Source organism: Mesoplodon bidens, assembly GCF_964165515.1.
Source record: "Mesoplodon bidens genome assembly, chromosome: 18".
Lineage (NCBI taxonomy): Eukaryota > Metazoa > Chordata > Mammalia > Artiodactyla > Ziphiidae > Mesoplodon > Mesoplodon bidens.
In genome coordinates, this window is record NC_138175.1 from 45,470,517 (window position 1) to 45,496,929 (window position 26,413).

A 26,413-nucleotide genomic window follows, 5' to 3' on the forward strand; every position below is an offset into this window, starting at 1 on the left:
CTGAGCTGCAAAGTCTGTTTTTATAAGATGGAGATAACAATAACCATGGTGTTGTAGGGAGATGCGACAAGATTGTGAATATGACCTACTTGGCACAAAGTCCAGGTAGAGGGTCAGTACATGGTAGCTGCTGTGGATCTTGTTTCTCCTCCGTGGCTTTCTGCTACACTCTGATTATATCACCCACTCCTGGGTGCAAGGCGCTAGGCAAGTGGCCGCTGCCCACTTCTCTCGCCATACTTCCCTTGGCCTCCCTCTCATGAAGGTTCAGTCACACTGGCCTGCTTTCTGTTTTCCTGAGGCTCCAATCTCTTTTCCGCCTCTTATTAGCCTTTGTGTTTGGTGAGTCCTCTCTCTGGGCTTTTTGCTGCAGTCTACTTGGCTGGCTCCTATCCCTCGAGTCTCAGCCTGAACATCCCTACCCTGAAAGGCCTTCTTGAACCCCAGCCTAAAGCAGACACCCACCTAAGTCTCTCACCCAGAACCCTGTACTTCATAGACCTTATCTTGTATGTTCCTGAAAGTGCCTTGTGGGCTCTAAAGTGTATAGAGGAGAGGAATAACAATAGTAATTTCAGAGATGCAGTATAACAAGGTGGTTAAGAGCAGTGCCTCTGAACCCAGACTGCCTGGGCTTTAACCTTAGTTCTGTTCTTCCTTTCCTGATCTTTTCTGTGCCTCAGTTTCCTCATCTGTAAAATGAGGATAATAATATAACTGTTCCCTTATAGGGTACTGGTGAAGATTAAGTAAGCTCACATATCTTAAGTAAGCTCACATATCTTAAGTACTTAGAACAACAGCTGGCACACTGTAAGTACTCTCTTGGTGTTAGTTACTGCTGTGATTGTGTATTCAGTATTTGGGGTGATTGATGTCATTTATTTTTCTTGTTGGGTGGTGTAGGGTCCATCCAGCTTGCGAAAGACCTAGTCTAAAAATTACCAGCTATGCTAATGCCCAGTAATGCTGACTAACAGATTAAAAAAACGTGACTGCCATTGGCTGGTTGCCTGGGTTAGTCCTGGCACTGCTCCTTCCAGATGGATAACCCTCATGGGCCTCTTCCCTCATCTGTAAGGTGGAGATGATGATGATGATAGTGACCACATCCCAGCGTTGTTGTGAGCATTAAATATGTTAATACAGTTATAGGTATTTAAATAGTGCCTGTCTCGTGGTTAGATGCTCAATAAATATTAGTTATTACCATCTTCTATTTGCCTTTCGTTTCTGAGGCCCACCACCTTGCTTGAGAATGTTTTACTTTATAATAATTAGAAACTGGTCTCTTCAGAATATGAAAATCCCACAGTTTGTTAGTTCATACTCTAAATTGTTTAATCAGCCATGATGGGGACTGGCTCATTTGACTTATCTTGCTTAGAGAATTTTAAAATTTTAAATGCGATTGTTCAAGTTCACTTGTTTCTTTACTCGTTGAACCTCTAGACTGAATTTATTGAGGGAACGGACAGTGTCCACTTTTGTTCACTGCTGTAAACAAAGTGCTGCACAAAGTGCTGGCTTTGAAGCCAGAGACTACCTGGGTTTGTATCCCAACCTTTCCACTCCACAGGGGTGGGACCTGGGCCTCTGTCCTCATCTGTAAAATAGTGGTGATAATAGCACCTTCTTCGCAGTGTTGTGGGCTGTCAAGTCTTCATCCATATAAAATACTTAGAGTCTTATTCACCTTCTCAGTGAAGCCTTCTCCCCTTTCTCTGTACTCTCAATCTCCTTCCTGGCTTAATTTTTCTCTAATGCTCCCATCGTCACCTGACATCTATTTTACATGTTTGTTCTGTTCATTTTCTATGTCCACCATCCCATCACCCCCAGAATGTGAGCTCCAGGAGGACAGGGATTTTTTTTGTCTATCTTCCTCACCGTTCTGTGCCCTTCACCTAGCACTGTATTTATCAAAGCAGCATTTGAGGAGGACAAGCTTTAGTTACTGGTAGATGACTCTAGACGCTCAGTGAATGTGTTGGAGTGACAGGGATTGAATGGGTGGCTGAGGTGACTGTGTCATGTGGGGCCTGCTGGGGCAGCTGCTTCTAATTTGGGCCTTTTCCCTGCAGGTATCACTTGAGAAGGTGCTTGGCATCACAGCCCAGAACAGCAATGGCCTAACCTGTGACCCCAGCACAGGCCACGTGGCCTACCTGGCAGGGTGAGTGAGTGGGTGGGCCTCAGCCTCTGATCACTGATCCTGAGTTCAGAGCCTGAAGTCTTCAGTGAATCTCTCTGGGCCTCGCCTTTTCCGTCTGTAGAATGCAGATAATGCTGCCTACCTCTGAGGGCTGTGGGAAGGATTCCATGGGCCCTTCTGTGTATAGAACAGTACCTGGCATGCGTGAGTGCTAAGAGAGCCTTATCGTGACTGCAGGCGGGAGGTGGCAGTGATTCTGGGAAAGGTAGGTGGTTAAGATCCAAGCCATGGTTGGTGTCAGGCCATCTGGATTTGTGTCCCAGCTCCACCGTGTGTGCCCTTCTCCAAGCCTCTGCTTCTGTAAAACAGAACTAGTGATACCCTCCTCTTGGGTAGTTAGTTGAGAGGACTGAAGGACATTTGCAACTGTTTATTCCACAAATACTGGTCTAGCCTGGCACTCTTCGAGGTGCCGAAGGGACCCCTCACCCCCACAGGGCAGGGCAGAGCAGGGCCATAGTAATTCCTGATGAACAGTATCTGCTACTGAGTCTCTGGGAAGCAGCCAGAATAGAGGACAGGGTTGGGCTCTTGAATCTGACAGGTGTGGATTCACTTACCCACTCTGTCCCCGACCTGCTTGGGAGTCCTTGGTAAAGGACTTCCCTCTCTGTAAAGGGCTTCAGTTTCATCATCTATGAAAAGTGACAAAGATTCCTGACCTCATCTGGTAGTTGTGAGGATTTAAAGAGATTGTGCACAGTATGTCTTTATTAGCCCAGAACCTAACAGTTACCACAGAGGAAGTGTTGGCTTCTATTTAAGATTATATTGATATTCATAATAATGTTGGGACTTCCCTGGTGGCGCAGTGGTTAAGAATCCGCCTGCAAATGCAGGGGACACGGGTTCGATCCCTGGTCCGGGAAGATCCCACATGCCGTGGAGCAACTAGGCCCATGTGCCACGACTACTGAGCCTGTGCTCTAGAGTGCACGAGCCACAACTACTGAGCCTGCGTGCCACAACTACTGAAGCCCACGTGCCTAGAGCCCGCACTCCGCAGCAAGAGAAGCCACCGCAATGAGAAGCCCACGTACCACAGTGAAGAGTAGCCCCCGCTCACTGCAACTAGAGAAAGCCTGCATGCAGCAACAAAGACCCAACACAGCCAAAATAAATAAATAAATAAATGTTTAAAATAATAACAATAATAATAATGTTAAGTGCCCAGAATCCTCAGCATAGATAATGGGGGAGGAGGAGACTGAAGAGAGAAGCATCTGTTCAGAAAGAGCCTTGTTTATATGTGGGCTCTTGTGTTGGGAACAGAATCATCCCTGGACCCCAATACTCCCCTTAGTTTGGGCACATTTTTCTCTTTCTCGCCAGCTGTGTGGTGGTGATTTTGAACCCCAAGGAGAACAAGCAGCAGCACATTTTTAATACAGCCAGGTAAGCTGGGACCCGGGCATGGGGTAGGGGTGGGACCAGGGTCCTGGCGCATCCCTCCTTCCCCACACTGCCTGGAAGTGCTTGTGGGTGGGTGACTCATTCATTCACCTGGTGGTTCAGTGACATTCACCAAGGGTCTGCTCAGTGCTAGGTACTGTTCCAGGTGTTGGGGACATGGAAGTTAACAAAAGAGACGAGAATCTGCTCTCGTAGAGCTAACAGCTTGGGTGGTGGGGGGAGGGACAGACTAAACTAGTTGGCAATTCCTAGCCGACCATGAGACCATGACTGTTGCTATGGAGGAAATGACGGGGATGTGTTAGGGCAGGTTCGCAGGCAAAGGACTCTCTCAGTCTTATCAGAGCCTCCCTGAGGCTGAGAGCTGAAGAAAGTGAGGGGGTGACCCATGTGAAGGTGTGGGGAGAGCATTCCAGGCAGAGGGGACAGCAAGAGCAAAGGACCTGCAGTGGTTAAGAATCTCAGGATGTTTGAGGAGCAGTCAGGGTTCCATGGGTGAGGGGGCGGTGAGGCTGGAACCAGCAGAAGCCACATCACAGGGGCCTTGGGAGGGGTTGGCTCTCATGCTGATTGCAAAGAAAAGCCACTAGAGGGCATTTGCAGGCCAAGGGTATACTTCACGCACCCCAGCCCTCCAGTACACTCTATCTCCCTGCCTTGCTTTACTTTTTTCCACAACATGCACTCCTTTTTGATATGCTGTCTAATTTCCTCAGCGATGATATTTACTGTCTTTTCACAGTGTGAGCTCTCTGAGGGCAGGGACTTTCTCTTAGTTAATTTCTGTGTCCCTATACCTGGGGTCAGTGTCTAGCACATTGATAACACTTACCGTTTCCTGAATGAATGAGTGTGATTTGGGTTTTAGAAAGATCCCTCCAGCTGCCAGTTTATTGAGGAAGACCCTTGGCTTTGAGCAGGCCCAAGATGATGCCCGGGTCTGCCTTGGGGCTGATTGAACACTGTGCCATCCTGGGGCTTTGGTCCCAATCGGGTTGTGACTTGGGAGGCACCTCACTGCAACTTTTTATTCCACAAATACTGCACAAATAGCTCAAGCTTAGCTCCTTTGGCCGGGCTCTCCAGGTGGACGGATAAGTTGTGGGTTTTCTTCTTCCCTCACGATCCTTAAGGCAAGGTCCCTAAGATACGGTTTGGTAGATACAGATTCCCTCTCAGAAGGGGCTTCTTGGACCCTTGACTCTGACTGTGGGCTCTGTCACTGGTGGTGAGGGCAGAGATGGGTTCCAATCCAGACTTCAGTGTTTATTCACTGTGTGGTCTCAGGTGAAATACTTCTTGTCAATAATCACAAACTAGGGGCCCACAGACTTGTCTGACAGTATGTTTTAAATATTGGACTGATTGACAACATTTAAAGTTTTCTACACAAAAATCCAGATGCCCTCTCGTTTTAGAAATGTGAGAGATTCAGATCTCTGGGGCCCACATTCTCCTATGGCAGGGATGGGCTGGAGTTTGGTGGCATTTGTCAGAATGCCCCTTGCCCAATTCTTCTCATCCTCCCTGTTGCCTCCCTGAGTCCTGTAGGCGGTAGAGTAGGTAACCTTGATCCGAAGCAGATAGCATAGAAGTATCCACTGTCAGTCACAGATGGGTCTGTCTTAGGAGGCAGTGTGGCCAGAGTGGAGCTGTTCATTGTGGCTGCATTTCAGAGTCACCTGATCCCAGGCTTCACCCCCAGAGAAGGCTGAATCAGTTAGTCTGGAGTAAGACCTAAGCACTGCCAATTTTTAAACTTTTTATATTGAAATAATTTCAGACCTACAAGAATAGTACAAAGAGCACCTGAACACCTTTCACCCATATTTCCCAAATGCTAACATTTTACCACATTTGCTTTATCATTCTCTGTCTATGGGAATTCCCTGGCAGTCCAGTGGTTAGGACTCCGTCCTTTCACTGCCGAGGGCCCAGGTTCGATCCCTGGTTGGGGAACTAAGATCTCGCAAGCTGCACTGTGCGGCACCCCCCCCAAAAAGTATCATTCTCTGATTCTCTGTCTATATACATAATAATTTTTTTCTGAACCATCTGAAAGTAAGTTGCATACCTGATACCCCTGTACCTCTAAATACTTAAGTGTGAATTTACTGCAAAAAAAAAAAAAAGTATGACCTTTCAAAACCACAAAAGATTGAGCAAAGTCAGGAAATTAGAATTGGTACATCACTACCATCTGCTCCTCATTCAGCCTTCACCATTTGTCCCAAGAATGTCCTTTACAGCAAAAAGGATTCTGTCCAGAATCACGCATTGCCTTCAGTTGTCTCTTCAGTCTCCTTCAATCTAAAGAGGTTTCCTCCATCTTTTCTTGACTTTCATGACCTTGACACCTTTGAGGATTGCAGGCCAGGTGTTGTGTAGAATGTCCCAGCGTTTGGGTTTGTGTGCAGTTTCCTCATAGATGAGTTAGGTTCTGCAGGACCACCTCTGAAGGAATGCTGCATTCTGCTCAGCGCATTCTGTCAGGAGGTGCGTGATATCGTTCTCTCCTGTGGCTCGTGGTGATCACCTTGATCCCTTGGTTAAGGTGGTGTCTACCAGGCTTCTCCACTGGGAAGCCTCCCTTTTCCCCTTTGTGATTAGTGAGTATCTTGAGGGGAGCTTCTCTGAAACTATGCAGATACTACCCTGTTCCTTACCAAACTTTTACTCACTAGTTTTAGCATGGCTTTGATATTTTGCAAAAGCTCCCTGGGGAATTCTCATGTGCTCTGTCTGATTAGGTAACTTTGGCACGACTTCCTTGTGTTGAGGTCTCCTCATCTCAAAACTGGCTAGGAAGGGTTTTGACTGCACCGAGTGTGCGTGAGGAATCGGAGTAGTGAGGCCCATTTGGCAGAGGGCCAGGCGCAGGCTCAGGCGTGCAGTAGGCTAGGGGCAGCTGCAGACGGCAGACCCGCCCTCTTCCCCACCCCCAACAGGCATGGCTTAAAAGGCAAGGGCGTGCTCCTCCTGCACAGACAAAACCAGGAAGTAAGCACTTAGGGGGCTGGTGTCTCTGCCAGCATCAGGAGCCCCACTCCTTCTGTCTTTCTGTTCACCATGTTTATTGGGAGGCTTAAGATCACCTCCTGGCCCAAGGTGAAATTCTGGTTGTCATGTGGGAGCAAGTGGGGAGCAGGGCAAAGAGTTCCCTTTGAGAAGCTTTTCTGGAAGTCCCACACAACACTTCAGCTTACCTCTCATTGGCCAGACTGCGTCATGTAGCTGTGCCTGCGTGGCTGCAGGAGAGGTGAGGAGATGTACTCCTGCTGGGGCCGTTGCCATCCCCATGAAAACTGGGCTTCCCTTCGTGAGGAAAGAGAGGCGAGTGGATATTGGATGGGCAGCACACCTTGGCTGTTACCTTAAGGAGCAGTGGAAGCTGCAGAGGGTTGAGTTGATGAAGATAAATGTTCTATGAGATTTTCAGTGACTGACTTAGAGGCCTCGACTTAGTTATCTGCACAGCAGTTTACTCATTCGAGGTGGACAATTACTAGACTGCTAAGGAACAGAGGTAAAAACAGGATTAAAAGAGAGAGAGGAGAGAAAAATCAACACAGTCTGCGAACAGTGAAACTTGCTGCCACAAAACATGCAAATTAGACTGATCATTCAGGGCTCTTGCAGGCTAGCTGGGAGTGTCGAAGAGAAATGTGTTGGTTATATACGGGTTTTCCAGGACACCTTCAGTGTTTAGCAGTGGAGCACAGGCTGCAGGCTGTCTCAGTGTGATGTCTGCCAGGATCCTCCATCAGTACCACCTGCATAGTTAGGCCAGATCTGTACCATTTCCTGCATCTGAATTTCTCAGGGTTACAGGGTGGATGGGGTCTTAGGGAGCCCACCCTGTCAGAGGGAGAGGGAAGGAGGGTTTCCATACAGTATCCACCCCATTAGGGTTTGGGGTTTTGGGGAGGAAGGGGCCTTTGCTTTTACAAAACCCCATTTCCCTGTGCCGCTGCCCCCGCTTCTTCCAGCAGCAGGGCACGCACTGGGTGCTGTGCTGGGCAAGGATGTAGCACTGGCTCTCGGGGAGCTGCAGGCGCTCACCTCTCCCAGCCTCTTGGGAGTGAGGAGTGGGCCGAGTGCTGTGAGCACAGCCAGGCTGGGGTCTGGCTGCCCACCCTCAGTGGAATCAGTGATCAACCCCTTTCCTTGCCCCCAGGAAGTCTCTGAGTGCCCTGGCCTTCTCTCCTGATGGAAAGTACATAGTGACGGGGGAGGTGAGTTGTGATCATGACTGAGTGGGTGGGGAGGGCCTTGCGGCCATTCCTTCTGCCCCCAGGAGGCCTGAGGAATCCCTGGAATAGCTCCTTCCTGGGCTAGAAAAGCCCCATGAAAGATGGGGGAGGTAGCTTTCGGGCGCACCCTGGGACAATGCCAACTTCAGCCCTGAAAGCCCCTCAAGCCCCACCTGGATGCAGAACCGGGCAGCAGTAAATGGCCCCAATCTTCCCCAGAATGGGCACAGGCCCGCTGTGCGCATCTGGGACGTGGAAGAGAAGAGTCAGGTGGCGGAGATGCTGGGCCACAAGTACGGTGTGGCCTGTGTGGCCTTCTCCCCCAGTATGAAGCACATTGTGTCCATGGGCTACCAGCACGACATGGTACTCAACGTCTGGGACTGGAAGGTAAGAGCTGACTGGTGGGCGTGTGACAGGCAGCCAGCTGCCAGAACACCCTGAGTCTTGGGCATTGGGAGAACTAAATGAGGTAACTTGGTAAAGTGTTTAACCAGCAAATATTTATTGAGCATCTACTACGTGCCAATCCCGGTTCTGGGCACCTGTTGCAGGGCACGTGACAAGCTGTCAACCCAGGGAACATATAATTCTTTCTTTTTTTTTCTTTTGCGGTACGCGGGCCTCTCACTGTTGTGGCCTCTCCCATTGCGGAGCACAGGCTCCGGATGCGCAGGCTCAGCGGCCATGGCTCACGGGCCCAGCCGCTCCGCGGCATGTGGGATCTTCCCGGACCGGGGCACGAACCCGTGTCCCCTGCATCGGCAGGCGGACTCTCAACCACTGCGCCACCAGGGAAACCCTATAATTCTTTTTATATTGACCAGCTGTGACCTTGAGCAAGGGACCTAACCTCTCTGTGAGTCTGTTTCCACATCTGTAAAATGGGTATAATAGTATCCACTTTGTTGAGTTGTGAGAATTCAGTGAGTTGATATGCACTGGAAGGCTGGACTTTGGAACAGCCTGGGGAGGACTTGGAGTCGGGAGAAGTGAGTATCAAGTCCCGCCTCTGTTCATGACCTGCTGTGTGACCTTGAGCATGTGACAGCCCCCTCTGACCATGACAGGGTGGTGGGGCGATGCACCTCCCTTGTAGGACTGCTGAGGGGATTCCACGAGTTATCCTGTGAAGGGCTCAGCAGGGCCCAGAGTAAGAGCCCAATATCTGGCAGCATGGCTCGTGTTGTCCTTACCTTCCAGCTGTGGCTGTCCTCAACACCATGTGTGGGCTGCAGGGCTTGGACTCTTGAGGAGAGCTCTGAAACTTACTCTCACGTGGGAACCTTTCCAGGCCTCAGTCTCCTCTGTGTTGGGAATGATAAGAGTGTCACACGTAGGTTTCCCCAAAAAGGAGGGCCCAAGGAAAACAGACTTGGAGCAGGGGAGGGTGGAGAGACACAGGGCTGAGGGCAAAGGCTCAAAGAGTCTGATGAGGTGGGTGCTGGCGTGAACTTCTCTGCACCGATTCTTCCAGAAAGACATCGTGGTGGCCTCCAACAAGGTATCGTGCAGGGTCATCGCCCTCTCCTTCTCAGAGGACAGCAGCTATTTTGTCACTGTTGGGAACCGGCATGTGAGGTTCTGGTTCTTGGAAGTCTCCACTGAAGCAAAGGTGAGTTACTGTCCCTGCCACGTCATCCGGGCCCAGGGGAGGAGCTGTCAGGGGCAGCAGGGACTCCTGGTTCTACCTGAGATTCAGGGGCAGTGGTCTCAGAGGCTGTCTAGCCTCTCAGGGGTCTGCCTTCTGCCTCTGGGCCTGCTCTCCAGGTGCTGACTGACTGGTAGGCCGTGCTGGGTAACCTCCCCTGCTGGACCCCGGGGCCCGACTTCACCCCTGGCCTGCGGCCTCCAGCCACTCTGCCTGGAAGTGTGTGTTCTCTTTGTTCTTCCCTTCTCCATTCGGAGGAGTTCCTGAGAGTTCTCCTGTTCAGCCGTGTCGTATCCACTGGTCGTGAGAGGCCCGCCATGACCTTGCTGGGGGCTAGGCCGTGTGGACAGTGTCTCACCGTGCCCTGCTCTGCCTCCAGGTGACAGGCACCGTGCCCCTCGTGGGGCGCTCAGGCATCCTGGGTGAGCTGCACAACAACGTCTTCTGTGGTGTGGCTTGTGGCCGGGGCCAGATGACAGGCAGTACCTTCTGTGTGTCCTACTCGGGCCTCCTCTGCCAGTTCAACGAGAAGAGGGTGCTGGAGAAGTGGATCAACCTAAAGGTACCTCAGCCTCCCTCTCTGCTGTCGGTGAGGGAAACACTCCCCATGACATGTGTCTCCAGGGACACTCAGCAGTGCCCCTCCATGATAGTTGGTCACACCAGCTCTGGGTCTGACTTCTTGTTCTGCTTGTACAACTCTGGGAGAGTGGCTTTCCCTCTCTGAGCCTCACTTTTCTTATCTGTAAAATGGAACTACTGCTGCCTACCTCACTGAGTTGACAGGGGAGTCATGCGAGATAATGTGTGTAAGGCACTTAGCACAGTGCCTGGTTCCCCTATAATGGGGGTCAAGGTTACAATTGCTTTCCCATCACCATTTGACCCAGTTCACGTTCCTTTTCTTCACTGGGCACTCTTGGCTGGTGGGAGGACCGCTCTTTTTTTCTTTTTTAATCTAAGGTATCATTGATGTAATAATTTTTATATTACTTTTATAGTTAAAGACTATATACAATACATAAATTTTAAACTAAAAGGTGATATATCAATAAATTACAGAACCACTTTTCTTCAGGATCTGAGGGTCTGAATCCAAGCTGTCTTCCTGTCCTGGGATTGGATGCCTGTTTGGCTGTTAGCAGGAGCATCACACTTTTCCTCCTTGTCCTATTCCTGCTCTTATGACTCCCCTCTGGAGCTCAGCTTTAGGGTTAGTGGCATGGCAAGAGGTGTGTGGAAGAATTCCGAGCTTTATCTGTCTTTCCTTGTTGGTTAAACATCATTTATTTCTCTCATTTGAATCCTCTTGTTAGAACTCATGCAGCTTTTAAGCAAGTCAGAAGCTTTGGATACATAGATGTTTAGCCCCTGAGCAAGTGTCTTAAATGACCCATAAACTTAGTCCCTCTAGATTTGGAAAAACTCCTCTAAGCTCTATCCAGTGGTCTGGCAGTTCCTGCCTCTTCTGTCTGCATGCCCTGGCCTTCCTATATATAATAACTTTTTCCTATGCTGCTTTAAAGTATAATCTCTATGAAGGTATTTTTAAGCAATAAGGAATAAAGCCTAAAATTTAAGCCTAAAATTCAGCGTTGCTACTGCAAGCGACCTATCTGAAGTCACAGTCGGCTGAGGAGATATTTTCCACACACAGCTGAGTTCCTCTATGACAATGATAACTCTGTCCCAATTTGTGCCTCTGTCTGCCGGCTGCCCCCTTTCCTTCAGTAGTGACTGAGCACTATATCCTGATTTCAAACATCTTACCATTTGCAAAAATGGGCTTCTTAGATCCCAAAGCTGTAAGGCTTTTCTGGAGGCCCAAGGCTGTTCTGTCAGCCCCCGTATCCCTGAACTGGGCCACACAAAACACTAAGTCCACTTGGGTCCCCTTTGCCCCCACAGGTCTCGCTGTCTTCCTGCCTCTGTGTCAGCCAGGAGCTCATCTTCTGTGGCTGCACAGATGGGATAGTCCGCATATTCCAAGCCCACAGCCTGCAATACCTCGCCAACCTGCCCAAGCCGCACTACCTTGGAGTGGATGTGGCCCAGGGCCTGGAGCCCAGGTACTGCCTGGCACGAGGAGGGAGAGGGGCCTACCTAGAGTCCGTCTGCTGGTATCCATCCATGCTTCTAGATCCATCTACCTACTGGCCAGCCTTGGGCTGGAAGCAGGATACAGGCTGTAAGGAGGCAGGAGGATCTCGTGAGGTCTGCAATCTAGTGAAGGTGCTGGATGATAAATGAGCGCATAAACAAGATCATTTCAGATAGTCGTAAATGCTTTGGTGAAATAAAGCAGGGACTCAAGAAGAAGAGTGTCTGGGGGTGCGGCTGTTGACTGGGTGGCCAGGGGAGGCCTCGCTGGTGAGAACAAGCCAGGTGTGTGGAGAGCTGGGTCCTGACAGCAAATGGAGAGGCCTTAAGGGGGACAGCACACTGGGCTCGGTGTGTCACAGGAACGGCTGGGGGCTGTGTGGCTGGAGCCCAGTGTGCTGGGGGGAGGGTGGTAGGGGACAGGTGCGAGCATTGATGGAAGCTGCTGAGAGGAGCTTGGAGCCTATTCTGAGGTCACTGGGCAGCCACTGGGACCTCAGGCACTGGTGTTACTTGGTCAGGCCTTGAGTAGTAGCTCCTCTGGCTGCCATGTTGAGAGCAGGTGGAGGGGCTGAGCTGTGGTGTATCTTCTCTTTTGTTGTAAGTCTGTTTTGTGGGGGTGGGGGGGGCTACCTAAACAGAGGGTTCTGGGTGCCTGGGGCTGCCTCCTTGTAGATTGCTGGACACTACCTCCTGGGTGTGCCTTTTCTAAGGGAGCGCGTGGAGGGGCTTACTGGATGTCGCAAAGGAAAGAGAAGGTGGGTGAGCAACCCACAGACCGTAGTGTGTTGTAGTGGCCGGGGTGCCCAGCTCTGCCACCTTTTCTGCTGTGTGCTGTGTGGCCTCGGGCAGGTCACTGTATCAACCAGTGCTTCCGTTTCCTCGTCTGTAAAATATAGTACCTACCTCTCATGGAGATTGTGGGAATTCAGCACAGCTAAAGCTCTTGGCTCAGCACACAGTAAGTGCTCAGGCAACTGTAGCCTTGGTAGGAAGGCCCCAAGCCAGGGGACGGCTCACCAGCCCCCTTACACAGGGAGTTTTGATCATGTATTTGTGAGGCTGAGAGAGAGAAGGCCTGATCTTTGTGCCCATTATCCTATGCTCAGAGAGAGAAGATGGAGCTTGGGCCGAGTGAAAAGAGGGGAGAGAAATGTTAACAGGAGTCGAAAATTCAAGCACTCTTAGGGGCCAGGCAGAAGCTTCCAGTTCACAGTCTCTGTATTAGAAGCAAAGCAAAGAAAGAAGGTGGAGGAGTGAGAAGTGGAGTTGGAATAGGAGAGATGGGTCACCACAAAGGTCATAAGGGATGGCATTGCCAGACAGGAGGCAGCTCAAGCATCACCAGAGGCAGCTGTTACTACTCACAGTGACATGGATGGTCATTGATGACTCACGTGGCCTTGTCAGCTTCCTTTTCCGCAGGAAGGCAGAAGCCATCTACCCGGATACAGTGGCGCTGATCTTTGACCCCGTCCACCAGTGGCTGTCCTGTGTGTATAAGGACCACAGCATCTACATCTGGGATGTCAAAGACATCAACAAAGTAGGCAAGGTGTGGTCAGAGCTCTTCCACAGCTCCTACGTCTGGAACGTGGAGGTGAGCCCCTCTCTCCCTCCCCCTCGCCCTGCTTAGACCCCAGCTGGGGCTCAGCTGAGGAAGCTTCTGCAGAGTTTGGGGAACCCGTTCAGCCATACCTGCAAAAGATACTCATGGACCCCTACTATGTGCCAGGTGCTGTTCTGGGTGCTGGGGACACAGCTGGGCAGGAAACTGACACAAGTCCTGATCTCCTGGAGCTCACATCCGGGTGGTAGAGTAAACCTGTAAACACATCAATATGGAACATGCCAAGTACAATACTTCTCTGAAGAAAAACAAAGCCGCCTAGGGGAAAGGGGGTTCAAGAGTGCTATTCTAGAAAGGAGAGTGGTCAGGGCAAGCCTCTCTGAAGATGTGACATTCGAGTGGAGGACCTGCAGGAAGTCAGGGGTGAGGCACGCCACCATTGTGGGTACGGCAAGTGCAAAGGTCCTGCAGCAGCAGCGTGTGTACCTCAGGGAGCTTTCTGTCGAGGGCGTTTACGTTTCATGGCTTTTTTTTTGTTTTGATTGATTGATTGATTGATTGATTGGCTGTGTTGGGTCTCCATGGCTGTGCGCGGGCTTTCTCTAGTTGCAGCGAGTGGAGGCTACTCTTTGTTGCGGTGCGCAGGCTTCTCATTGCGGTGGCTTCTCTTGTTGCGGAGCACGGGCTCTAGGCGCGCAGGCTTCAGTAGTTGTGGCGCGTGGGCTCAGTAGTTGTGGCGCATGGGCTTAGTTGCTCCATGGCATGTGGGGTCTTCCCGGACCAGGGATAGAACCTGTGTCCCCTGCATTGGCAGGTGGATTCTTAACCACTGTGCCACCAGGGAAGCCCTTTTTTATTTAAGTGTTGAAGAAGTCTTTATTTTCTGAGAATGAATCTGTGCGGATTTTTCATTCTGAAGCTGTTCTAAGTATAATACTTCCTGCAGATAAGACTTGTAGATAAGATAAGGTAGAGAAAGAATTGTAGTCTGCTTTTTTTTATTTCCCGAAAATTTCTTATTACTAGGAATCTTTGTTCTAGAGAAATTATGTTTTCAGTGGCCCAGTTCAGGACTGTGAGAAATAACTTTATCCTTTTGAATAGGCATTATTCAGCCCTTTGCTTGAATACATCTCTCTTCATGGATCTGACATTTCTGTTGATAGCACTTTTCTCACTTAACAAGAATGTTTTTTAAATAACTTTCAAAATTTATATATAAATATATTCTCCTTAAAAAAAGGTGAGATATTACAGATCAAGCTAAAGTCTTTTTTGATCACCTCCCCACCCCCAACTCTTGCTGTCTCTCTCACCCCCACTCTTGTTATCAGTCTATTATGTGGTGTTTTTTTTTTTTTTTTTTGCGGTACGCGGGCCTCTCACTGTTGTGGCCTCTCCCGTTGTGGAGCACAGGCTCCGGACGCGCAGGCTCAGCGGCCATGGCTCACGGGACCAGCCGCTCCGCGGCATATGGGATCCTCCCAGACCGGGGCACGAACCCGTGTCCCCTGCATTGGCAGGCGGACTCTCAACCACTGCGCCACCAGGGAAGCCCTAGTATGTGTTTTTTTTTTTTTTTCAATTCATTTTCTTTGCATCTGCTGGTTATTTATATATATATTCTCAACAGAAATATCTGTGGATAGATCTTTTTATCAGTTCTGGAAAGTTCTCAGCCAATATGGATTTAAGAGTTGCCTCTACCCCATTCTCTCTTTCTCTGTTACTCTAATGTGCTGTCTTTCTCTATCCTTCATATTTTTTTTTCAATAAAACAGAGATCTAGAAAACCACACAAAAGAAATGTGCAGTTGATTGATTATTGTTAACAGCTGTTGACACTCGATGCCTAGATCCCTTTATTCATTGGGGGTTGCAATATGGTGATATTCTAATTCTATCGTTTCTTTTTATTAGTTGGACTGCTTATGTGAAGAGAAACTTCCCCTCATCTACCATTTGGTCACCCAGTGGTACACTTCCTATAGGAAAGGCAGGATAAATGCTTGATTCTTTCCCTTTAATTACCAGTTTTCAAGATAATGAATTGGTTCCTTGTCCTCTAAAGGTAACTAGTTGTTTTTATTTAACATCATTATAAATTCATATATTTAAATATATTGGATATGTTTTAATTGACTGCAATTATTAACATTATTGGAGCTCAAATTGTCCCATCCTTGGCCAGTGGAAGCCTCTTCAGGTTGGCTCCTGAGTCCTTTGGACATGATGCCAGTAGTCTTTAATTAGCTACCTTGCTAATGACAAGGGATGACAAGGTGTTCTAGCCTCATCTTGTGCATTTCCTGCCCCAAACCTGGAATCAGCCATTTCTTGAAGGAGCCCTGTTTTTTGTTTTGTTTTGTTTTGTTTTTTCACTTTGAATTGGTATATCAAAGTCACAGTCTGGGTGCTAGGGATGCTTATAGCTGTTGGATTGATCCTTCCAGAATCCTAGTTCTCAAAGACATAGGGGGATGATGGAATTAGAATATCCCCAGTTAGTCATTTCCTTGTTCCCACATTATAATACAACAGCCTAAGAATGATATTTCAATTCTGAAAACAGTTAAAACAATTTTTTTTGCAAATGTTCTCCCCATTCTCCCCTAATTTTTAGATTAATTATTCTGTATCTATATGATCTGATCATATAGCCATTATATACTATATTCTCTCCCTTTTGACCCCATTTATTTGAGGGGAGTATAAGTGTACATATGTATTACGGTAAAATATACATAACATAAAACTTACCACTTAAATCATTTTAAATATACAATTTAGTGTTATTTAGGACATTCACAGTGTTGTACAACCATCACGACTGTCTAGTTCTGGAACTTTCTCGTCACCCCAAAAGGAAACTCTGTACCCATTAAGCAATCACTTTCCATTCCTACTCTTCCCAGCCCATAGCAACAGCTAATCTGCTTTCTGTTGCTATGGGTTTGCCTGTTCTGAATGTTTCATATAAATGGAATCACAGAATATGTGGACTTCGTGTCTGACATCTTTCATTTAACAATGTTTTCAAGGTTCATCTATGTTGTAGCATGTTTCAGTACTTTATTCCCTTTTAAGGTTGAATAATACTATTCCATTGTATGGATAATACATTTTGTTATGCATTTATCAGTTCGTGGACATTGGAGTTGTTTCTTTTTGGTTTATTCCCTATTCATAATAGCCAAAATAACCTTGTGGCTATTGTGAATAGTGCTATTGTGTAAAAGCTTTGTTTGAACACCTGTTTTCACTTCTTTTGGGTGTATACCCAGCAGTGGAATTACTGATCATGTGGTAATTCTATGTTTAAGTTTTTGAAGAACCACCACCGGACTTTTCCATGGAAGCAGCATCATTTTACTTTCCCACCAGCAATGTATGAGAGTTCCAATTTCTCCACATCCTTGCCAGCACTGGTTATTTTTCTGTTTGGTTTTTTAAAAATTATAGCTATCTTAGTATTTGCAAGGTATTGTGGTTTTGACTTGTATTTCCCTAATGATTAATAATTTTGAGCCTCTTTTCATGTGCCTGTTGGTCATTTGTATATCCTCTTTGGAGAAATGTCTATTCAAGATTTTTGCCTATTTCTTTTTTTTTAATTAATTTTTTGAAATTTATATTTGACTGCATTGGATCTTCGCTGCTGTGCATGGGCTTTCTCTAGCTGTGGCAAGCGGGGGCTACTCTTCATTGCGATGTGTCGGCTTCTCTTTGTGGTGGCTTCTCTTGTTGTGGAGCACGGACTCTAGGCGCATGGACTTTAGTAGTTGCAGCACACAGGCTCAATAGTTGTGGCATGCGGGCCCTAGAGAGCACGGGCTTCAGTAGTTGCAGCGCGTGGGCTCATTAGTTGTGGCTCATGGGCTCTAGAGCGCAGGCTAAGTAGTTGTGGCGCATGGGCTTAGTTGCTCCACGGCCCGTGGCATCTTCCCGGACCAGGGATTGAACCCGTGTCCCCTGCATTGGCAGGAGGATTCTTTTTTTTTTTGGGGGGTACGCGGGCCTCTCACTGTTGTGGCCTCTCCGTTGCGGAGCACAGGCTCCGGATGCGCAGGCTTAGCGGCCATGGCTCACAGGCCCAGCAGCTCCGCAGCATGTGGGATCTTCCCGGACCGGGGCACGAACCCATGTCCCCTGCATCGGCAGGCGGACTCTGAACCACTGCGCCACCAGGGAAGCCCAACAGGCGGATTCTTAACCACTGCGCCACCAGGGAATCCCTGCCTGTTTTTTGCGGGTTTTTTTTTAACATCTTTATTGGAATATAGTTGCTTTACAGTGTTGTGTTAGTTTCTGCTGTATAACAAAGTGAGTCAGCAATATGTATACATATATCCCCATATCCCCTCCCCCTCCCTATTTCTTAATTGGGCTGTCTTTTTGCTTTTGAGTTGTAAGAGTTCTTTATATATCCTGGATACTAGACCCTTAACAGGTATATAAGTTGCAACTATTTTCTTCCTTTTTTTTGTTTTAGAAGTTTTATAGTTTTGTTTAATTTTATTTGTTTATTTATTTATTTATTATGGCTGTGTTGGGTCTTCTTCGCTGTGTGCCAGCTCTCTCCAGTTGCGTCGAGCGGGGGCCACTCTTCGCTGCAGTGCACAGGCCTTTCATCGTGATGGCCTCCCCTGTTGTGGAGCACAGGTTCCAGGCACACGGGCTTCAGCAGTTGTGGCACACGGGCTCAGCCACTCCACAGCATGTGGAATCCTCCCTGACCAGGGCTCAAACCCGTGTCCCCTGCATTGGCAGGCGGATTCTCAACCACTGCGCCACCAGGGAAGCCCTTCTTCCATTCTTTATGTCGTCTTTTCACTTTCTTGATAGTGTCCTTTGATGAACAAAGGGTTTTAATTTTGATGAAGTCCAGTTTCTCTATTTTTTGTTTTGTTGCTTGTGTCTTTGGTGTCATATCTAAAAAACCACTGCCAAATTCCTAGTCATGAAGATTTGCTCCTATGTTTTCTTCTAAGAGTTTTATTATTTTAGCTCTTCCACTTAGGTATTTGATCTCTTTAGAGTTAATTTTTGTATATGGTGAAGTAAGGGTCCAAATTCATTATTTTGCATGTGGATGGATAATCCCAGCACCACGTGTTGAGCAGACTGTTCTTTCCTCCTTGGGTGATCTTGGCACACTTGTTGAAAATCAACTGGCCATAGATGTATGGGTTTAATTTTGGATTCTCAATTTTATTCTACTGATATATATCTATCTTTATGCCAGTACCACATTGCTTTGATTACTATAGTTTTGTAGTGATTTGGTTTGACTATTTGGGGATCCTCTGCAATTCTATATGAATTTTAGGGTCAGCTTTTCCATTTCTGCAAAAAAGACTGTTTATGTCCATTGTAATCTTTATAATTTCCTTTCTTCTGCTAGCTTTTGGTTTAGTTTGCTCTTCTTTTTCTAGTTCCTTAAGGTGAGAAGTTAATTGATTTGAGATCTTCTTTTTTTGTAGGTATGTACAACTGTAAATTTCCCTCTGAGCATTGCTTTTGCTGCATCCCATAAGCTTTGGTATATTGTGTTTTCATTTTCATTGGCCTCAAAGTATTTTCTAATTTCTCTTTTGATTTCTACTTTGACCCATTGGTTATGTAAGGGTGTGTTAATATCCACATGTTTGTTAATTCTCCATATTTCCTCTGTTATTCACTTGTAATTTCATTCCACTGTGGTTGGAGAAGATTGTTTATATGATTAAAGTCTTTTAAGTTTATTGAGACTTACGTTGTGGCCTATATGTGGTCTATTCTGGAGAATGTTCCATGTTCATTTGAGAAAAATGTGTTTTGCTGTTATTGGGTGTTCTTTATCTCTCTAGATCTATCTTTTTATTTTTTTAAGCTGAAGCAGTCATTCATTTCATTTATTTATTTATTTATTTGTTATTTGGCTGTGTGGGGTCCTAGTTGCAGCACGTGGGATCTTTCGTTGAAGCGCGTGGGCTCTTTGTTGTGGCACGCAGGCTTCTCTCTTGTGCACGGGCTCAGTAGTTGTAGCATGTGGGCTCTCTAGGTGTGGCACATGGGCTCAGTAGTTGTGATATGTGGGCTCTCTAGTTGTGGCGTGTGGGCTCTCTAGTTGTGGTGCACAGGCTCTAGAGCACGCGGGCTTAGTTGCCCCATGGCATGTGGGATCTTAGTTCCCCGACCAGGGATCGAACCCACGTCCCCTGCATTGGAAGGTGGATTCTTAACCCCTGGACCACCAGGGAAGTCCCCTAGATCTATCTTTTATTGAAAATGGAATATTGAAGTCCCCAACTATTATTGTAGAACTGTATATTTCCTCCTTCAGTTCTTTCAACTTTTTCTTCATATATTTTGGGTCTCTGTGTTAGTTGTATGTTTATATTTGTTATATCTTCTTTATAATTGACCCTTTTTTGTCACTTGTAATAATTTTTTACTTAAAGTCTATTTTGTCTGGCATTACTATAGACATGCAAAGCTCCCTTTTGGTTACTATTTGTACGGAATATCTTTCCATACCTTCACTTTCAACCTATATGTATTTTTGGATATAAAGTGAATCTCTTGTGGACAACATATAGTTGGATTTTTTTTAAATGCATGCTGCCATTTATTTCCTTTTGATTGAAGAGTTTAATCCATTTACATGTAAATCAATTGTTCATAAAGTAGGTCTTACTCTTGCCACTTTGCTATTTGCTTTCTATATGATATCTTTAATGTTTCTTAATTCTTTTATCACTACCTTCTTTTGTGTTTAATTGATTTTTTGTAATGTTCCATTTTGATTTCCTTCTCATTTCCTCTTCTGTATATTTTAAAGTTATTTTCTTACTGGAGGGTTACAAGTGACATCTTAAATTATTAACAAACTAGTTTGAAGTAATACCAATTTAGCTTCAGTAGTATACAAACACTCTGCTCCTTATATACCTCTGTCCCTCCCCCTCTATGTTGTTATTGTCACAAATTATGTCTTTATACACTGTATTCTCATTAACACTGATTTTAAATTATTGTCTTATGCCTTTGTCTTTTAAATCATATAGAAAAAAAGAGGAGTTACAAACCAAAAATACAATAATACTGGCTTTTATATTTATTTATACAGTTACCTTTACCAGTGTTCATCATTTCTTCATGTGAGTTCAGGTTCCTGTCTCATGTCCTTTCACTTAACCCTGAAGGACTCTCTTTAGCCTTTCTTGTAGAGCAGGTCTACTGGCCACAAATTCCCTCAACTTTTGTTATATGTGAAGTCTCCCAATTTCCCCATTTTTTAATTTTTATTTAATTTATTTATTTGGCCACACCATGCCACATGTGGGATCTTAGTTCCCTGATCAGGGATCAAACCCACACTCCCTGCATTGGAAATACACAGAGTCTTAACCACTGGACCGCCAGGGAAGTCCCCAGTTTCTCCATTTTCAAAGGATGGTTTTGCTTGGTATAGAATTCTTGGTTGACAATTTTTTCTTTATAGTACTTTATTTATTTATTTATTTATTTATTTATTTATTTATTTATTTATTTATTTATTTTTTGCGGTACGCAGGCCTCTCACTGTTGTGGCCTCTCCTGTTGCGGAGCACAGGCTCCGGAAACGCAGGCTCAGCGGCCATGGCTCACGGGCCCAGCCGCTCCCGCGGCATGTGGGATCTTCCTGGACCGGGGCACGAACCCGCTCCCCTGCATTGGCAGGCGGACTCTCAACCACTGCGCCACCAGGGAAGCCCTATAGTACTTTAAATGTGTAGTCTCACTGCCTTCTGGTTTCCATGATTTCTGATGAGAAATCAACTGTTAATTTTATTGAGGATCCTTTCTATGGGATAAATCACTTGTCTCATGTTGCTTTTAAGATTTTCTTTTTTGGATTTGGCTTTCAGTACTTTGTGGTATGTCTTGATGTGGATTTCTTTTAGTTTGTTTATCCTACTTGGAGTTTTTAAGCTTCTTTAATGTATTGATTCTTTTATCAAATTTGAAGTTTTTGGCTATTATTTTTTTAAAATATTTTTTATGCCCTTTCCTGTTCTCCTTTCTTTCTGGTACTTCTGTAATGTATACGTTGGTATTCTCCATGGTGTTCCATAAATCCCTTGGACTTTATTTCTTTTTCTTTATACTTTTTTCTTTCTGATCCTTAGGCTAGGTAATTTCAATTGACCTACTTTCAGGTTTAGTGATTCTTTTCTTTGCCTGTCAAATTTGCTGTTGAACCCTAGTGAGTTTTTTATTTATTTATTTTAAAGGGATACCATATATATAGGCATACCACATGTTTATTTATTTATTTATTTATGGCTGTGTTCGGTCTTCATTGCTGTGCATGGGCTTTCTCTAGTTGTGTCGACTGGGCGCTACTCTTCGTTGCGGTGAGCAGGCTTCTCATTGCGGTGGCTTCTCGTTGCAGAGCACGGGCTCTAGGCACATGGGCTTCAGTAGCTGCAGCACATGAGCTCAGTAGTTGCGGCATACGGGCTCAGTAGTTGTGGCTCGCAGGCTCTAAAGCACAGGCTAAGTAGTTGTGACGTGTGGGCTTAGCTGCTCTGTGGCATGTGGGATCTTCCTGGACCAGGGATCGAAGTGCATTGGCAGGCGGATTCTTAACCACTGCGCCACCAGGAAAGCCCCTTGGTATTGGTTTTTATAGTAGATGTTTTTTTTCTCTTTTTTTGTGGCTGCGCCGTGTGGCTTCTGGTATGCTTTTTTTCTTTTCCTTTTATTTTTTTTTAATTGAAATATAGTTGACATACAGTTTTGTACACTTTTCCTTTTATTTTAAAGAGTAACTTTGTTTGGGGCTTGCTTGGCATGGGTCCCTTTTTTGTTGTTCATTTTTAAGTGATACTGGTTTTTCTGCATTTTTAGAAGTTGGTGTGGTTCAGGGCAGCTAACTTTCCAAGGAAGAACTCCCTTTTCTAATGCTTTTTATGTTTCAAAATATGGCAGCTTGCTTTCTGATATTTCCTTGTTATGTTCCTATTTATATGTTATGTCCTTACTTTTATCTGTACTTCTTTCCTTTGTCTCTCTTGTCCCTATCCTGATCAATTTTGTTTCCATTCCCAGCAGTTTCTCCTCAGTATAGGTCTTTGTCCTGAAAGGAGCCCTGGCAGGTTAGTTTTGAGAGCTCACCAGGCCTTGATTTCTCCAGCCCCTTCAGGCCTTACTGCCGAGCCCTGCACTCAACCACTATTGGAGTGGATGACCCCCCACCCCCACCCTGCCAAGTTCAACTACTGTTCAGTTTGGCCAGTTGTGCTTTCCAGTGAATACCTGCTGGCTACTTTGAGGTTAGAACACCTCATTGCTCCTCTCTGCTTTCTCCCATATACGTGTTGAGAACATGTAGGTCTTATGACTGGAGGTAATTTGTTCCTACCTGCTTGTATTTGGAGAGTTACGAGAATATCTTGTTCACCTACTTTTGTTACAAATCTTGTCCATGGGGTTTTGGTTTGGCTTTCAGGTTTCTCTTTTTCACGTGGGAATTTTGGGTTAAAACTCTACGATGCTGCCGTCATCGTCTTCTCAGAGTCCAGGCTTCCATATTTTGAAATTTCTTTATGTGTTATCTCTTTGTCTCTCTGAGTTGCATTCTGAGTAACGTCCTTAGTTCTGTCTTTCAATTCAGTTAATTTTCTTTTCAACTGTGTCAAATCTTTGGTTTTTAATATGTTTTATTTTTCATTTCTAGAAGTAGTTCTATTTTGTTCCTTTTCAGCTCTGCATGGTTGTTCTTTATAGTTTCTGGTTGGCTACTCATTTAATCTTGTCAAAGTTCTTTTATTTCTTTAAACATAGTAAACGTAGTTATTTTATAGTCTTAGATAATTCCAGTATTTGAAGCTAGACTCTGTTGTTTCTGCTGCTTCTTGCTCGTGGTATCTTGTTTCCTTTTGTGCTTAGTGATTTGCGCTACCCATTTTCCTTAGAAATTTATTTGTGGGGATGTTTTATGGACTGGACTGAAGATGGGGCATGGTAATATATGGTAGCATTTTGTGTCTTTTTTTTCTTGCAAGGCATTACACTAAGGCTGTTTATCTGCAACTTACTTTTTTTTCACCATGCAATAGTATATCATAGTGCTGTCATTGAAGTGGTTGTAATGAATCGCCCTTTGCCTTGTTCTCTGGGGACTGTAGGTGTATCCTGAGTTTGAAGATCAGAGAGCTTGTCTGCCGTCAGGATCTTTTCTGACTTGTTCCTCAGACAATACCATCCGCTTCTGGAACATGGACGGCAGCCCTGACTCTCACTGGCAGAAGAACATCTTCAGTAATGTGAGGGGCTTCATTGTGAACCATCTTTTAGGAGGAGTTTTATGGAACCTCAGTGTTAAGCTTCACTAGGGACAGGAACCAGGAACCAAGGCTGGTCACTCTCTGTCTCCTATCTCATTTCTCTCTCTCTCCCTCTCTTTCTTTCTAGGTGACATCGTCTTTCCTCTCTGCCTTTTTTTTTTTTTTTTTTAATATTTATTTATTTATTTATTTTATTTTTAGCTGTGTCAGGTCTTGGTTGTGGTCCTCTCTGCTTTTCTTTACCACTCAGCTCCTGCTGTCTAGGTGTGTGTGGACACAGCCACTCCAGGCAACCCGACATACTCAACAAAGAAGAAATTGCTCCGCAAGTCTTGAGTTAGAACTCCCTGGGAGAGCACCTGATGGGCCAAACCAGGCAGGGGCGTCTCCCGTCTAGCTAGCTGCCACGCAGTGAAGCCTGAGGTGGAGGTGCTGGCAGGATCCCAAAGAGAGCCATGATGAGAGGCTGGGGAGAAACACTTTACTGAAGAAATGGTTGGTGTTGCTAGGTCAGTGAGGGAGCTTCTCTGAGGAGCTGAGGCCTGAATCATGCATTCACTGATTCTACAGATAGTTATTAAGGTCAGTGCTAGGTGCTGTGCTGCATGCTGGGGACACATCAGTGACTAAGACAGACCCTTCTCCTGCCCCCGTGACACCCACACTCTAGTAGGGGGAGGCAGCCAGCCAATAACTGCACAAATTATGATATAATCACAAGCATAATAAGCATCATGAAAGAAAGTTGTAAGGTATGAGTAAGATATATCTGAAATCAGTCATCTAATTTTATCCGTGGCATTAGGGGCAGCCTCCTGGAGGAGGAGTTAACTGAACTGAGATATGGAGGATTGGGAGGAGTAAAGGGGGGAGGGGAGAGTGTTCCACACCAAGGGACAAAGGCCTTATGGCTGGAAAGAGCTTGATGAGTTGGAAAACCCAAAAGAGGTTAGTGTGGCTGGAACAAAAAAGGCTCTTAATGCAGGGTGTGTATAGCAAATGCTCCTTTACGACTCCCCTCACCAGCGCCCCACGTCCCCCTGCCATACTACCATCTTCTCTTCTGCATCTGTGATAACCATGTTATATTTGGTTGCACACAATAGAAAAACCCAAAGCGAGGTAAAAGTTTTTCTGACTTGTAAAAATAGTCTGGAGGTAACTAGTCCAGGCTGTTTTGGCAGCTGTAGGAAGCCCTTAGAGACCCAAGAGCCGTCCAGCTCTCCACTCTGCCCATTTTGAAGGAGTGGCCCTTGTCATCGTGGTCCAGGATGGCTGCTGGTGCTCCAGTCATCACATCCAAGTTCTAGGCAGCAGGATAGTGGGAAAGAAGCAGAAGAGTTTTCACTTGCTTTACATCTCATTGACCAGAATTTATTGACACAGCTTCATCTAGATGCAAGGGAGTCTGGGAAACATAGTTATTATTCTGAGTGGTGAAGCTCCCAGGTCAGAATTGGAATTCTGTTACTAATGAAGAATGGGAGACTATCGGGAGGAAAACTTGCAGAGGTGCTCCAGAGCTTCTCATAGCACTGACCTAAGTCCTTTCCCGCTTGCAGACCCTGCTGAAGGTTGTGTATGTGGAGAATGACATCCAGCACCTGCAGAACATGTCACACTTCCCAGACCGGGGGAGTGAGAATGGGATGCCTGTGGACATGAAAGCTGGGGTACGAGTCATGCAGGTCAGTCCTGACGGCCAACACTTGGCTTCAGGCGACCGAAGTGGAAATCTGAGGCAAGTGGGCCCTGGCGTTGTCTAGTGTACATCTTCCAGCTTGGGCTCAGGTACTAAGGGCAGTGGGGAGGAGCCCTCGCCTTGGCACCTTCAGCTGCCTGTTGGGAATGAGGGACTGTGAGTAGCAATCTGGTAGCCAGCCACCCCTGGGAACATAAGCTGAGAAAGGGCTTCCAGAAGGGCTAGCTCAGGGTAGATCAGGGTAGCTACCGGGGCCTCAGCAGCTGGGCCATGTGAACTCTGCCTGCAGGGTGGACAGGCAAACTTGCATGACTCTCGGGCATGGTGATACTTCTCAGCCACATGGTACCACTCCGTCAGAGAAGATGCCAGCTGGAGCTTGGCATTTCTGATGGCCCTGAGAGAGGGACCAGAGGATGGGACATCTGAGGGCTCGGGCTGTTTACCACCCTGCAGAGGTTTTTCAAGATGTGACAGGCCCAATAGGTGCTGACAGAATATGAGCCCTGTCACAGGGATCAGGTTTAAGGTGGCGAATGACAGCTGTGACCACCTGGGTAGTTGCGGAATGGGAGGGACTGGGGCACTGGAGAGCGTGTGCCCCATAACGGGGCAGCCACCACGCAGCACTGGTAGTATAGGCTCCAAGTTGTCATATCTTCCCATTGTCTAAGAAGAACATAAAGTGCAGATTTTTTCTGTGAAATTCCATGGTTTTTAAATGTTGGCAACTGTTCTGATGTCAGTCACTGCCTGAGGCAAACTGAACGTGTCAGGGGGCTGCTCCCGTTGACAGCACTCGGCTGTGAATGGTGAAAACAGTTAGAAGAGGTAACATGGGCATAGCGATCTTCCCCCAGGCTGGCCCCCGGCCTGAGTACCATGGGTATTGACTAATTTAATCCTCTCACCAACCCTCTGGCGTAGGTGCTGTTATTCACTCCACTTTCAGATGGGTTCACTGAGGGAAGAGAGGCCAAGTGGCTTGGCTAAGGTCACACGGGTAGAGAGTGGAGGAGCTGGAATAACTGTTTCTTATTTCAGTCCTGGATGACCTGTTGTCTGCTTTCATTTGGCAAGAATGTGAGGAAAGTCTGGATCTGAGACTTTTTAAGAATGAGAGGGAGTTCCCTGGGGGTCCAGTGGTTAGGACTCCACGCTTTCACTGCTGAGGGCCTGGGTTCAGCTCCTAG

The 26,413-nt window shown here is 46.4% G+C and overlaps 1 protein-coding gene across 2 annotated transcripts in view; it reads left to right on the forward strand.

The window, feature by feature from the left end:
* Positions 1-26,413, forward strand: part of WDR62 (WD repeat domain 62) — a 49,541-nt gene that overhangs the window by 1,262 nt on the left and 21,866 nt on the right. For both annotated transcript variants that reach the window (XM_081217553.1, XM_081217554.1), the window contains exons 2-11: positions 2,085-2,176; positions 3,548-3,610; positions 7,806-7,863; positions 8,101-8,271; positions 9,359-9,496; positions 9,912-10,094; positions 11,441-11,601; positions 13,043-13,232; positions 23,360-23,497; positions 25,081-25,259. In XM_081217553.1, coding sequence (XP_081073679.1) covers positions 2,085-2,176; positions 3,548-3,610; positions 7,806-7,863; positions 8,101-8,271; positions 9,359-9,496; positions 9,912-10,094; positions 11,441-11,601; positions 13,043-13,232; positions 23,360-23,497; positions 25,081-25,259 — 1,373 coding nt within the window. The remainder of the gene's footprint in view (positions 1-2,084; positions 2,177-3,547; positions 3,611-7,805; positions 7,864-8,100; positions 8,272-9,358; positions 9,497-9,911; positions 10,095-11,440; positions 11,602-13,042; positions 13,233-23,359; positions 23,498-25,080; positions 25,260-26,413) is intronic.